The sequence below is a fragment of the Corvus hawaiiensis genome, chromosome 16, assembly GCF_020740725.1.
Source record: "Corvus hawaiiensis isolate bCorHaw1 chromosome 16, bCorHaw1.pri.cur, whole genome shotgun sequence".
Taxonomy (NCBI): domain Eukaryota; kingdom Metazoa; phylum Chordata; class Aves; order Passeriformes; family Corvidae; genus Corvus; species Corvus hawaiiensis.
Genome location: NC_063228.1, coordinates 1089782 through 1102905, shown reverse-complemented (window position 1 = coordinate 1102905; position 13124 = coordinate 1089782). Strand labels below are relative to the sequence as shown.

The 13124-nt window shown below is 39.7% G+C and overlaps 1 protein-coding gene across 2 annotated transcripts in view; it reads left to right on the top strand.

Annotated features, from left to right (window-relative positions):
* SMG1 (SMG1 nonsense mediated mRNA decay associated PI3K related kinase) overlaps positions 1-13124 on the top strand; it is a 59321-nt gene that overhangs the window by 40676 nt on the left and 5521 nt on the right. For both annotated transcript variants that reach the window (XM_048320560.1, XM_048320559.1), the window contains 17 exons: positions 702-924; positions 1890-2136; positions 2698-2927; positions 3482-3730; positions 4113-4251; positions 4339-4448; positions 5071-5289; positions 5719-5909; positions 6557-6729; positions 7110-7389; positions 8124-8396; positions 8525-8759; positions 9074-9300; positions 10453-10603; positions 10697-10886; positions 11108-11577; positions 12566-12703. In XM_048320560.1, the coding sequence (XP_048176517.1) occupies positions 702-924; positions 1890-2136; positions 2698-2927; positions 3482-3730; positions 4113-4251; positions 4339-4448; positions 5071-5289; positions 5719-5909; positions 6557-6729; positions 7110-7389; positions 8124-8396; positions 8525-8759; positions 9074-9300; positions 10453-10603; positions 10697-10886; positions 11108-11577; positions 12566-12703 (3745 nt within the window). The remainder of the gene's footprint in view (positions 1-701; positions 925-1889; positions 2137-2697; positions 2928-3481; positions 3731-4112; positions 4252-4338; positions 4449-5070; positions 5290-5718; positions 5910-6556; positions 6730-7109; positions 7390-8123; positions 8397-8524; positions 8760-9073; positions 9301-10452; positions 10604-10696; positions 10887-11107; positions 11578-12565; positions 12704-13124) is intronic.

The following is a 13124-nucleotide window of genomic DNA, read 5'->3' as shown; positions in this document are numbered from 1 at the left end:
TCTTTAGTAATAATGTGTTAGAACCCAATGTATATTAAGTTGTGGATGATGAGATCCTATAGTTCTTGATTTCCAAGTCAGATGAAATGAGTATAAGCATGTTGAAGGGTGTAATCTATTTAAAGATAACTGTAAATGCAGGTATTTGGAGCAAACAGAATGTCTTTGTCTGCTTTTAGTTTTCAGTGTTGATCAAGTCTGTCTTTTTCCCTCACCTGGGTTCTCCTGTGAATGGAATAGTGGAAGAGCAGATCCATTCACTGGGCACCTGGCTAAACTTAAGAATGTCTCTTGTATTCTGTAGTCAGGGCTGACATGGAATGGGAGAACAGAATGATCTGAATCTCTCTCCCCCTTCTTTATAGTGTGGTGCGTCCTCAAGAAGTAGTAGTAAAAAGGTCCTTAATTAAAGGGAATGAGTTGCTTGAAGTAATTTCTTCTCAGAGCTTCTAATCAGGGTTTCTGGTGGTGAGCAATACATTTCAAATGTGTTTTTTTTTAAAAAAAGTATGGTTCGGAGGAGCATGTATTCAATGTGGAACGAAATACTCTTCATTTTAATACGATCATTACTGAAGACCTCATTTTAGAGAAGTAATAATTTTTGTGAGTTCTTCAATGTCTCATTTGTTGTTTAATGCTCTGATTATGAGAACTTGGTTTTATGGCATTAAGAGGAACTTGTGTGTTTTTTGTAACAGAGAGGAGAAAATAGCAATCATGCGTGAAAAGCACACAGCTCTGATGAAGCCCATTGTGTTTGCTTTGGAACATGTGAGGAGCATCACTGCAGCTCCTGCAGAAACTCCTCATGAGAAATGGTTTCAGGATAACTATGGAGATGCAATTGAAAATGCACTAGAGAAACTTAAGAATCCTTTGAATCCCGCTAAACCTGGAAGCAGCTGGCTCCCATTTAAAGAGGTATTACATGCAAGATGAGGAGTACAATGTAGAGACACTGGCTGTTCTTGCTGCACCATGTACTTGACCCTCTCCTTTTCTTGCTGTTCTCTTGCCGTATCAAAATTGCAGCCTGAAACTTTGTCTGCTCAGCAGTCAGCACAGCCACCCTGGGCACTAAAGCACTGTAATTTTTGCCTCTAGCCAGTCTTATTGATTGTCTGTTATTGCATTTCTATCCTTCAAAATTATTTTAGGTTTTTCAAATCTTGCATCTTCTGCTGTCTGGGATGCTGTCAGCTTTGGGAGCAGAGGGCTTTATTTCTTTCAAATACTGTCTTTCTGAAACTCTTTAGTTCAGTGGATTTAAATTTTAACAAGAAGATTCTCTGTTTATCTAAGCGTAGTCCTTGGCCTGTGCGGCAACCTTCAGATGATCAACCCTTCCCAGGGGTATTTTGTCAATTATGTCATCTTCTCTTAGTTTTTTGTGAGTCTGTAGAGAAACAAAACACTCACTCGACTATCCAGAGCCACCCTGGTGTTTTTAAAAGTCTTGCTAGACAGAACCAAGGCTTTACATGCAAATAGACCTTTTTTTCTTGTACTTCCTCTTCTGCTTTGCAGAACAAACAAGTGTTCAGATACATAAACAGGAGGTTGCTGAATGCTGCTGCCTTTAACCACAGCTCAAATATTCATAAATACAGGAGCAAACCTCTTGAGGAGCATGATTTGTTGTGACTTTGGTGCTTATCAGTGCACAGGGTATATTTGCTGCATAAAGGATGTTGTTTAGTTTTTGTAATCTTCATCCTAAACTGTATCTGGACTAGCAGCATGGCGAGGGTAAGAGGGAGTTTAGGAAAAATCTTTGTTTTCTGGAAAATGACCACCATTAAGTCCAGCTTGATGGTGTTTTTGTTTCTTAATGCTAACTGTTAAGGTGAGCGTCAGCCTAAAAGAAAAAAATCTCTTTGGCATAGGTAATGCTAAGTTTGCAGCAAAGAGCACAGAAACGGGCCAGTTACATCTTACGCCTTGAAGAAATCAGTCCTTGGTTGGCTGCCATGATGAACACTGAAATTGCACTTCCTGGAGAGGTGTCCACCAGGGACACAGTCACCATCCACAGTGTGGGCAGCACCATCACCATCCTGCCCACCAAAACCAAACCTAAAAAGCTGCTTTTCCTGGGTTCAGATGGGAAGAACTATCCCTACCTGTTCAAAGGTAAGTAACTGCGTTTTTCTCATACCAGGTACTGTCTCTCGTTAAAAATTAGTGTATTAAAGCTAGGAAGATTGCACAGTGCAACTTTAGTTTTACTTGTGTGAATGATGAGAGAGAGGAGTTTGAAGCATTTGCTCTCTTCCCTACCTCCCACTTCACCATACATTTTTCAGGAATTTTGCCTTGTGAAAGTGTAAGTCAAATCCCTTCTTTGCAAGGCTTTCATCAGAAGCAATGCTCTGCTTGCATATTGATAAGATTAGTTGGATGCAATTTTCTGGAAGCTTAAGGTAGCCCCTAAAAGAGAATTTTAGAGACTTCTTGCTTTCCCTGAAAGGGAAAGAAACTGTTCTGTGTACTGCTCACACAGCAAGCTGGCATAAACTGGTAGGTAAATGCCATGTCAACACTTTGGTTTAGGCTGAACAACTCATCCTTAATCTACATATTATAAAGATATTCATAGTCTGAAATGTAGTAGGTTTTAAAAAATGCCGAATTTTGGGCTTTAAGAGAATTTTTTTTCATCTAGAAGCTAAATTTTAAACAAATTTACCGCAGGTTTGGAGGACTTGCATCTGGATGAAAGAATCATGCAGTTCTTGTCCATTGTGAACACCATGTTTGCTACGATTAACCGGCAAGAGACGCCGCGGTTCCACGCCAGGCACTACTCGGTGACGCCGCTGGGAACGAGGTCAGGCCTCATCCAGTGGGTGGATGGAGCCACGCCTTTGTTTGGGCTTTACAAGCGCTGGCAGCAGCGGGAAGCTGCCTTACAGGCACAAAAGGTACCGGCTCTGTTCTGGGCTAAGCGCAGCAAGTCACAACAGAAATACTTACTTTGATTTGCTTTGTAATTCTAAGTCACGTAGTCTTACAAGGATTGTGTTTTGTTCATAGTAATGCAGGAAGGTTCTGTGTTTTCATGTGTCTCGGGACTTCACCAGAAGTCAGTAAAATTGTATATTTGTTATTTATATATAATTACAGTATGTAACACAAAAATGCTGTTCTGGCATGATAATTGAAGAGAACTGCTTTTTACAATAGAATCAACCTTGGTTGAAATTATTTTAGTTCCATATCTTGTTTACTCGTTCTCATTTCATTCTAAATACAGTTTTTGCAGTTATATTTGAGATCTACTTTGAGAGTAAAATTAGGCCAAAACAATGTGTTTTCAGTTTATTTAGACCTTAACTACTGAATTTTGAAGCATTCTCTGAGCTGTAGAAGTCATGCTCAGTAGAGGCGTTGATTTCATATTTTGTTCTCACCAACACTGAATATGGAATATGTTTCTGTGGTAATACATCCACGCTAACATTTTTATCTCTTCTAGGCTCAGGACTCTTACCAGACCCCTCAGAATCCTGGAATAGTTCCTAGACCCAGTGAACTTTACTACAGTAAAATTGGACCTGCTTTAAAGGCAGTCGGGCTTAGTCTTGACGTGTCACGTCGTGACTGGCCCTTGAATGTCATGAGGGCTGTTCTGGAAGAACTGATGGAAGCAACTCCCCCGAATCTCCTCGCTAAGGAGCTCTGGTCATCCTGTACCACACCAGATGAGTGGTGGAGAGTTACACAGGTGAGTTGTAACAACTGTATTTTACATATTAGAGGCTGTGGTTTTAATGGGATGAGGGGCAACAAATGCCTGAGATGTGATACTTGTGAGTTTGGAGAGCTAGTGCTGCTGTGAGTTTGATGAAATGTTGGCAGTTGTGCCATCTGGAATTAAAACATGGGTATAGACCAGATAAGTCTACATTATTATACTAGAATTATCAGCCTGAAAAATGAGAACTCTTGTAAGATGCCATCGAACAACAAATAGAAAACTGCTTGGAATAAGTTGGGCTTGATTTGTTTTACACTTACACTTAAAATAATGTTTTAAGATGGTAGTCAGTCCAATGTGTTGGCAGAGGATTCCCACAAATAATTTTTTCCTGAAACTCTCTTTTAAGTCGTATGCAAGATCCACTGCAGTTATGTCCATGGTTGGCTACATCATTGGTCTTGGAGACAGACATCTGGATAATGTTCTTATAGATATGACTACAGGAGAAGTTGTCCACATAGATTATAATGTTTGCTTTGAAAAAGGTAATTTAAAAAATGCTCTATGTTATTCAAATAAAAGGTTTCCTTAATTGGTAATTAAAAGAAACAACTTAATTTTTTATCTTAAAGGAAAGAGCCTCAGGGTCCCAGAGAAGGTTCCGTTCCGGATGACGCACAACATCGAAACAGCGCTGGGAGTGACAGGAGTGGAAGGAGTGTTCAGGCTCTCTTGTGAACAGGTATGGTAGGAGATGTGAGAACTGAGGGGTTTCACTGGCCAAATAGTGTCTTAGAACTTTTCTGTTCTACATTCTGCTGCTGGTTTATAGAGCTGTCACCTTTCTGCTGTGATTTTAATTGGACTTACTTTAGCTATATCCTATGGTATGTGTTCAAGAAACCTGAGGTTGTCTGATAAATGCACGTGCAAGTAGTGTTACAACTAAAATTTAGGATGGAAGGGGGACTTTCAGTTCTAGATTAAAATGTTATGTTTTTCCTGATTTTTTTTTTTTTTTTCTGACATTTTGCTTACCCTCTTCCTTTATCATCCTGTATAAACACAACAGATATGTCTTTAAAAAGAAAAATGCTCTGAAGAAGGGAGATTTTTCCTCCTCCAGTGTGTGTGACTCATGCATAGAGTTTATGTGGAAGGCTAGAATGCAGTCTTGACTTTGTGATGTTCCTACAGGCTTAGCTACATTTGTACCCACTGTGGTGTTCTTCCTGTCTCTGTAGTGGTTAGGGACACATTATGGATTTCTGTACCTACTCAAGTACAGTATTTTGCATCTAAGTTCCCACTATTCTACAAGGATAATGCAGAATCAGAATGAGTCTGTTTAAAATACGATGCAGGTCCTTCACATTATGCGGCGTGGGAGAGAGACTTTGCTTACCCTGCTGGAAGCCTTTGTTTATGATCCACTGGTGGACTGGACAGCTGGAGGCGAGGCAGGATTTGCTGGAGCTGTCTATGGTGGTGGTGGCCAGCAGGCTGAAAACAAACAGAGCAAAAGGGAAATGGAAAGGGATATTACACGGAGTCTCTTTTCCTCGAGGGTGGCTGAGATAAAGGTGAGTTTACTACAGTAATTTTCATTTTTTTAACCAAAGTAGGCTCTGTGCTTTCATTTCATTTATTTGCATTTTGGGGATGGGGGAAGATACGGTCATTATATTAGCAATAGTTCACTAATTCTATTGTGATAAATTGAGTTTGTATGAAGGGAAGTGTTTATATTGAACTTGCAAGTATTTTGTTTCCAGTTTCTGCATGCTTAATTCTAAAACATGTTTTAGTGCCTTGCTTGAATTTGGGCTAGGAGAATAAAAATAGATGTTTAGAGAGCAGTCTAAATAAAGAACGTTAAAATTTGGCACTTGTAGCACTGGAAGCAGTGCTAGATGAATGGCATTGTAGAAGGGTTAAGTTCTGCCATATGTTACTTTGTATTACCAATTTGAATTAAGTCCAGTTCATTAACATCTGTGTCTTGATTGCAGGTTAACTGGTTTAAGAACAGAGATGAAATGCTTGCTGTGCTGCCAAAACTGGACAGTAGTTTGGAGGAGTATCTGAACCTGCAGGAGCAGTTAACAGATGTAGAAAAGTTGCAAGGAAAACTACTGGAAGAGATAGAATTTCTGGAAGGTGCAGAAGGAGTGGATCATCCCTCCCACACGCTTCAGCACAGGTACAGAGGAGCCAGGAATTCTGTCAGGAGTCCCACAGTAGAATACAGATGGTGTTTTAGTAATGTACTTATGGGATAAATGTTAGAAATCTGTATATGAGTGAATAGCTGGGTAGAAGCTATTCTTGCAGTAAGCAGGTCATTCCTTGTACAGAAGAACTACTAAAACCTTTTCCTACTGAATGATCCTATTTATGTCCTGCATCTCATACTCCATCAATATAACCTATGCTAGTCCCAGTTCCACACTTGACCCTCAAGGCAAGAGAGGGAGTGTTCTGAATGTGGTGTCCCATCGTAATAACCCACATAAGGGAACTATTGATAAATAGCACAAAGATCTTTTCATCTCAGTTTCTAATTCTTCAAGTCATTTTTGAAGGTTATATGAAATTGATCAAGTATTTCAGAATTGCTTGAATATGCACAGGCATTAATTGTATTGTAGGAAAACAGAATTAATTAATAATGCAACATTGTTAGTTTTGTGTAATTGGTGAGAACACGTTCATTTCCTGGCTAACACAGTTGTATTGTTCAGTATGGTTCTGCAGTCTATAGTATGAAGTATTAATATATTAAGTCTATAGTATTAAGTATTTCTTTTCTTGTAGTACTTACTTGATTCTGTGGCTTCAATAATTCAGGTATTCTGAGCACACACAGTTGCAGTCTCAACAAAGAGCTGTCCAGGAAGCCATCCAGGTGAAGCTGAATGAGTTTGAGCAGTGGATAACACATTACCAAACTGCCTTCAGTAATTTAGAGGCAACGCAACTTGCAAGTCTGCTCCAAGAAATTAGCACACAAATGGACCTAGGTACAAAATAGTATTTCTGGGGGTGGTTTTAATGGTTTGAAAATAACTTGAGTTTAATATCAGGAGGCATTATGAGTATCCTCTAATTTAAGTTTCTGATCTGTATGTAATAAATTAAAAGAAAGGGGCTTCTTTGAAGGGTGATTTAGAGCATTTGAAGGTTTCAGTGCCAAGCTGTCTGAAGGAACTTGTCTGTCTTATCCTATCTGGGCATGACATTCTCTTACCTTGGCTCTCAAAATTCTCAGTATGAATTCTCTATGCTTCCTTTATCACAAGTAAAAGAATATTTTTGAAAAGGTGTTAATGCTCAGTCTTTGTATGATATAAAATGTGTCTGCTTCAGAGATGTCTTTATTTTTAACCTTCTTTCTTGAAAGGTCCTCCAAGTTATGTCCCAGCAACAGCATTTCTGCAAAATGCAGGCCAGGCCCATCTAATCAGTCAGTGTGAACAACTGGAAGGAGAAGTTGGTGCTCTTCTGCAGCAGAGAAGATCCGTGTTACGTGGCTGCCTGGAACAATTGCACAACTATGCAACAGTAGCTCTGCAGTATCCAAAAGCTGTGTTTCAGAAGCACCGAATAGAGCAGTGGAAAACCTGGATGGAAGAACTCATTTGTAACATGACAATAGAGCGTTGTCAGGATGTCTTTAGGAAGTAAGTTGACAGAATAACGAATTGTTCAAAGAATGTAATTTTCGAGCTACTACCCTGATTTTATCATTAAAATACATACTTTTGCAAGGACTTACCAAATTATAAAGCAAACCAAGATTAAGTTGTAATTCTGTAAATTTGGAGTAAATATAAGAAACTCCTTTAAGAAATACTGTTCCAGAGTTTAATCTGTGTACTTCAACATGAAAATCAAGTAACACTGCCCTGAAATGAACAAATGAAGAATTCCTGTTTGTGACTTCAGGGTAATGATATTTCAGGTTTTAGAAACTTCTAGTGTTGAAAAATCAATTAAGGAAAGATTTTATTTTTTAATCTAGATTTTCAAGCAGTTTCTGATTCTTTTTTTCTTGTAAAGTCAGGCTGTTTCAGCATTATTATGGCTTGTCTTAGATTATATTTAAGGTGATCTACATTGTATTCAAACATTTACTCTGAAACCTGTTTCCTTCCTTTTTGTCTTGTATTCATTCTTTGCCTCAAGGACAACTGTCAAAGTCCTTGCAAATAGATGAAATAGGTGAATAGGTGAAATACGGTGCATTCCAGGACTTTATAAAAGCAACTTTAGGGTAGTCATCAACTGCTTGTTTGTAAGAATTAGGTGATACAGGAATGGCTCAAATACTGGTATTTTTCCTACCTACAGAGCAGAATGCAATCTTTTACCATCTGAGAAGGGAAAATTTAGTCAGTGTACTTTTTCTTTCCAGGTATGAAATGCAGTACGCTCCTCAGCCGCCTCCGAGCATGTGTCAGTTCATAACGGCCACGGAAATGACCCTGCAGCGCTATGCAGCCGACATCAACAGCAGGCTGATCAGGCAGGTGGAGCGGCTGAAGCAGGAGGCAGTCACTGTGCCTGTGTGCGAGGAGCAGCTCAAGGAGATCGAGCGCTGCATCAAAGTGTTCCTGCACGAGAACGGCGAGGAGGGCTCGCTGAGCTTGGCCAGCGTCATCATCTCCGCTCTGTGCGCGCTGACGAGGTGAGTTCCCTCCTGGGAGATTCCACCTGAGCTCCTGCTGGAGACCACATCACAGGAGTAGTCAAGTGAGGGAATTGTGTCAAGAGTGCAACAGCAGGCGTGTTGTCTAAGTGTCTCAATTCATCTAGGCGAAACCTGATGATGGAAGGCGCAGCGTCGAGTGCTGGAGAGCAGCTGGTTGATTTGACTTCCAGAGATGGAGCCTGGTTCCTGGAGGAGCTTTGCAGCATGAGTGGGAATGTCACGTGCCTTGTGCAGCTGCTGAAGCAGTGTCATCTTGTACCCCAGGACTTAGATATTCCAAACCCCATGGAAGCATCAGAAGCTGTCCACTTAGCCAATGGAGTATATATCTCACTTCAGGTGATTCTTCTGTTACTTTTTGCCCCCATCCATCAAGGCTTCAGCTAAGTCATTCTTAATAGATTCTTCCTTAACAGGCTAAATGTTTGTTTATGATGCTGCTGAGATTTTTTCGTAAGTCTTGCTCCTTGACTGCTGATTTCTTCAAAGTTAATTAAAGAGTAGACTTTGGACTCTTGGCTGACCACCACGATGTTATATTTTAGATAATGTGTGCTGCATGGTGATGTAGTACTAAAATGACAAAAGATGTTGCGTGTGATACTTTTTGAGAGGGAGAAATTTCTTATTTTTTCATGCTTTCTTCCCAACAGGAATTGAACTCAAACTTCCGACAGATCATTTTCCCTGAAGCACTTAGGTGCTTAATGAAAGGAGAGTATACTTTAGAGAGTATGCTCCATGAATTGGATAATCTTATAGAGCAAACAACTGATGGAGTGCCTTTGCAAACGTTGGTTGAATCTCTCCAAGCCTACTTACGAAATGCTGCTATGGGTATAGAGGAGGAGACACATACTCATTACATTGATGTTGCAAGGTAAATCACCTATTTTTTTCAGTTCAGGTGTGAGAGAGTGAAGACTGAAGAACATTAGTTTGTCTAAAATTATTTTTTGTTTGATATATAGGCTTTTCTTGCCCAAGAATACCCTTAAGCAGAGTGCAGGGTCTAAAGTGTACACTTTTTTCCTGTCTGCGTGTTTGTGTGTTTATCCACATGCATACACAGAAATATGGAGCTGTGGCAACTTACATCTGCCTAAAGCTGACTTTTGGTAGTCAACTTTTTCCAAAATACGCAGTTGTGATTTTATATTTGAAGTTAAAGGATGCTAAAAATAGGAATTAGTTCATTAGTTTGTGGGAGGAACCTGTGAAAGGGAGAGCTTGTAACCATGGCACTCTTCATCAGGAGGTTTAATGAGCAGCTTTTGCTTAATGAGTCAGTGACTTGATTAAAAAACCAAAATGAAACAAAACCCTAACCAAACAGACAGACTTGTGCATCTTGTAGTGTGGGACTATCTTTCTGGGTAAGTGCTTGGTACACAATTAAGCCAATTCAAAATCTTCAGGTGACGTTTCCCTTGGGCCAGTTGTGGTGGCTAAATGAGTGGTACAGGGAAGGCTGCTGTACCTGTTGAAAACAATTTACTTTTTTTCTCTTAGTTTAGTTTTTCTCCTGGTTTGCCCATTGGCAAGCCTGCTCAGCTGGTTAGTTGAAGGTCAAAAGTCACATATGGGAAGGAGGGGATAAAACCACCCTTCAGGAGCAACCAGCTCTTAAGACCTCATCCTCCACCTTTTCACTCATGCTCCTGTCATTTGTAAATGTGCATGTTATAAACCCAGTGCTTGCTTTTCAAGGATGAAAGTTGATACTTACATCACTAACTATTCATAACTTTATCATGCTCATAGAAAGTACAGTCTTTGTCTTCTACCTGTATTTTAAGTTAGCTTTGTAGCTGGTCATGTAGTACAGTCCTGTTGTATTTGATATCCTTCACTGTTGTAAGACCAGCATTGGGACTCATGTGAAAACGGGGCAAAGAGGGTGGGAAAAGCCTTGTCCAGATACAACTTAATTCCAATCTGTTCTATCTGTGGGATCAGTCAGCTTAAGAAAATTCTATTTATTGTGGACTAAACAAAACCATGTAATTTTATTTCTTCTTTTCCTTTTAAGAGTACTTCATGCTCAGTATGGTGAACTGATTCAGCCAAGAAATGGTTCAGTTGATGAAACTCCCAAAATGTCAGCTGGTCAGATGCTTTTGGTAGCTTTTGACGGAATGTTTGCTCAAGTGGAAACTGCATTTGGTTTATTGATTGAAAAGGTATGGATTTGTTCTTTTTGGAGTGCTGTTTGAGTCAGAATTAGGAAACTTTTAAAAAAACCCAAACTAATTAATTTCCTTTACATTGCTCAGCTAAACAAGATGGAGATACCTCTTGCTTGGCGTAAGATTGACATAATTAGGGAAGCCCGCAGCACCCAAGTTAACTTCTTTGATGATGACAATAATCGGCAAGTTCTGGAGGAAATTTTCTTTCTGAAGAGACTGCAAACAATTAAAGAATTTTTCAGGCTCTGTGGTACCTTTTCTAAAACACTGTCAGGTAAAAAAGTTATCAAATATTCAGTATGCCTTTATCCACTTCCCATTCCAATCAGAAGAATGTGAAACGGTCACTTTTGTTGTAACTTACCCTTGATATATGGTAAAGAAGCAGAAATTAAAAATGAATTCCTGTGCTTTCACTCTGTAAGTCAGATATTATTTTTTTGGATGCATCAAATGCTTTGTTTATAACAAAAATATTATCTTTCACTTTAAAAGGAATCAGTTCACTTGAAGACCAGAATGCAGTAAATGGACCTGTTCAAATTGTCAATGTGAAAGCCCTTTACAGGAACTCTTGTTTTAGTGAAGATCAAATGGCCAAGCCAATTAAGGCTTTTACAGCAGACTTTGTGAGGCAGCTTTTAATTGGCCTTCCAAATCAAGCTTTGGGACTGACCTTGTGCAGTTTCATCAGCGCCCTGGGTGTCGATATCATTGCTCAGGTAGAGGCTAAAGACTTTGGAGCAGAAAGCAAAGTTTCTGTGGATGACCTGTGCAAGAAAGCTGTGGAGCACAATATCCAGATTGGCAAGTTCTCGCAGCTGGTGATGAACAGGGCCACAGTCCTGGCCAGCTCCTACGACACCGCCTGGAAGAAGCACGACCTGGTGCGGCGGCTGGAAACCAGCATTTCCTCGTGCAAGACCAGCCTGCAGAGAGTGCAGCTGCACATTGCCATGTTCCAGGTGAGAGCCTGGCACAGGCTGGCCATTCCCACATGGGGCAAGTGAGCGTGAGTTACAGTGTCTGAGCACAACAAACACGGTATTTTGTTGAATAAATTCTGAGGTATTTTAATGGACTTGATGAAGTATTTTGGTTTTTATTGTGCTGTAAATATATAAGCAAACAGTGTTACTGCTAGCTTTTTTTTAAGACTGGCTGCTTTACAAGAAGAAAATTTGGCAACTTATAAATTCTTTTGAATCAGTACACATCATTTTTTTCAATAGCAATTAAGTCATTTTTTGGAAAATAGTTTGTTCACTGACTCTTACCAGCAATGCTGTCCCATTCTCCCCATTTTTTTCAAACAGATTATGACTTCAAGGGAGGAGATGGCTTAGAACAGAGGGTTATGAGTTGCTGAATCTGTATCTTCTCTTCAAAGTTCTAGTGCGTTAACTGTCTCCTTGCTCCACTCTTTGCTTCATTAAAAAATACAAAGAGTAGCAGTAGCAGTCCTGAAAAATGCTCTTCTGAGACTTTAGATAAATGCCATTGCGTACCTTTTACACTGGTATCCATTGTGTTGTACTACCAGTGATCTTCATTTTATAGTGATTTGTAGGTTTAGGGACAAGACTTTCTCCATGTCTGTTAATGAACCATTTCATAGACTGGTAAGCAAAATTGTCTTGGTTTTAATGCATCACAAGTGAATTGTTTCTGAATATTGATGGCTTTTCCTTTAGACCAAAAAAAGTGTGTAAATCACTTCTAGTAAATTAATGGACTGATGAATGGTATAAACATCCAAGCTAGCAAAACACAGTTTGCACCTGCTTGTATCATGTAATGCTCTCGAATGATGTAGAACTTTGAGCTGTGCTGCTATTGTCTGACATGCAGCCATTACAAAGTGTACCAGAGCACTGCAATTGCTGCTTGTGATGCAAAGTATTTTGTGCTGAGCAATATTGATAATCGAGTGTTGCTGTTGCTTTCTTAAAGTGGCAGCATGAAGATCTCCTCATCAGTCGCCCCCAGGCTATTTCTGTCACTCCTCCACCTCGGTCTGCAATTTTAGCCAGCATGAAAAAGAAACTTCACACGCTCAGTCAGATTGAAGCTTCCATTGCAACGGTCCAGGTATGGTTTTGGGGAGGGTTGTTTGGGGAGCAGCATGCTGAACTAACTAACACAAACTGCAGAATCATCCACCACCTTCACATTCTGTTGCCTGGCTTGCTGTTGTACACAAATGTGGAGGTGTTGTCATTGATCTCTTTCAGTCTGTCTGATGGATGCTGTTAGGTTGATGGATTTTGCTGTCTCATGCAAAATGTTCTCTTTGGAACAGCAGTAAATCTCTTCGAAGAAAAATACAAATCTGTGAAAGTACCTTTCTTTCTGAAGGCTGGTAATGGTCCTTTAAGTTTGTCTGCCTTAGATCATCCTTACTATTGCTTTTGCTGCTAAATGTCAGAAGTTTCCTTTGTAGGTCTGGGCAAATGAAGTATTCTGTGTGTTATTTTATATTTCTTTGGTGCCAGTAATATGGAATGTTTAA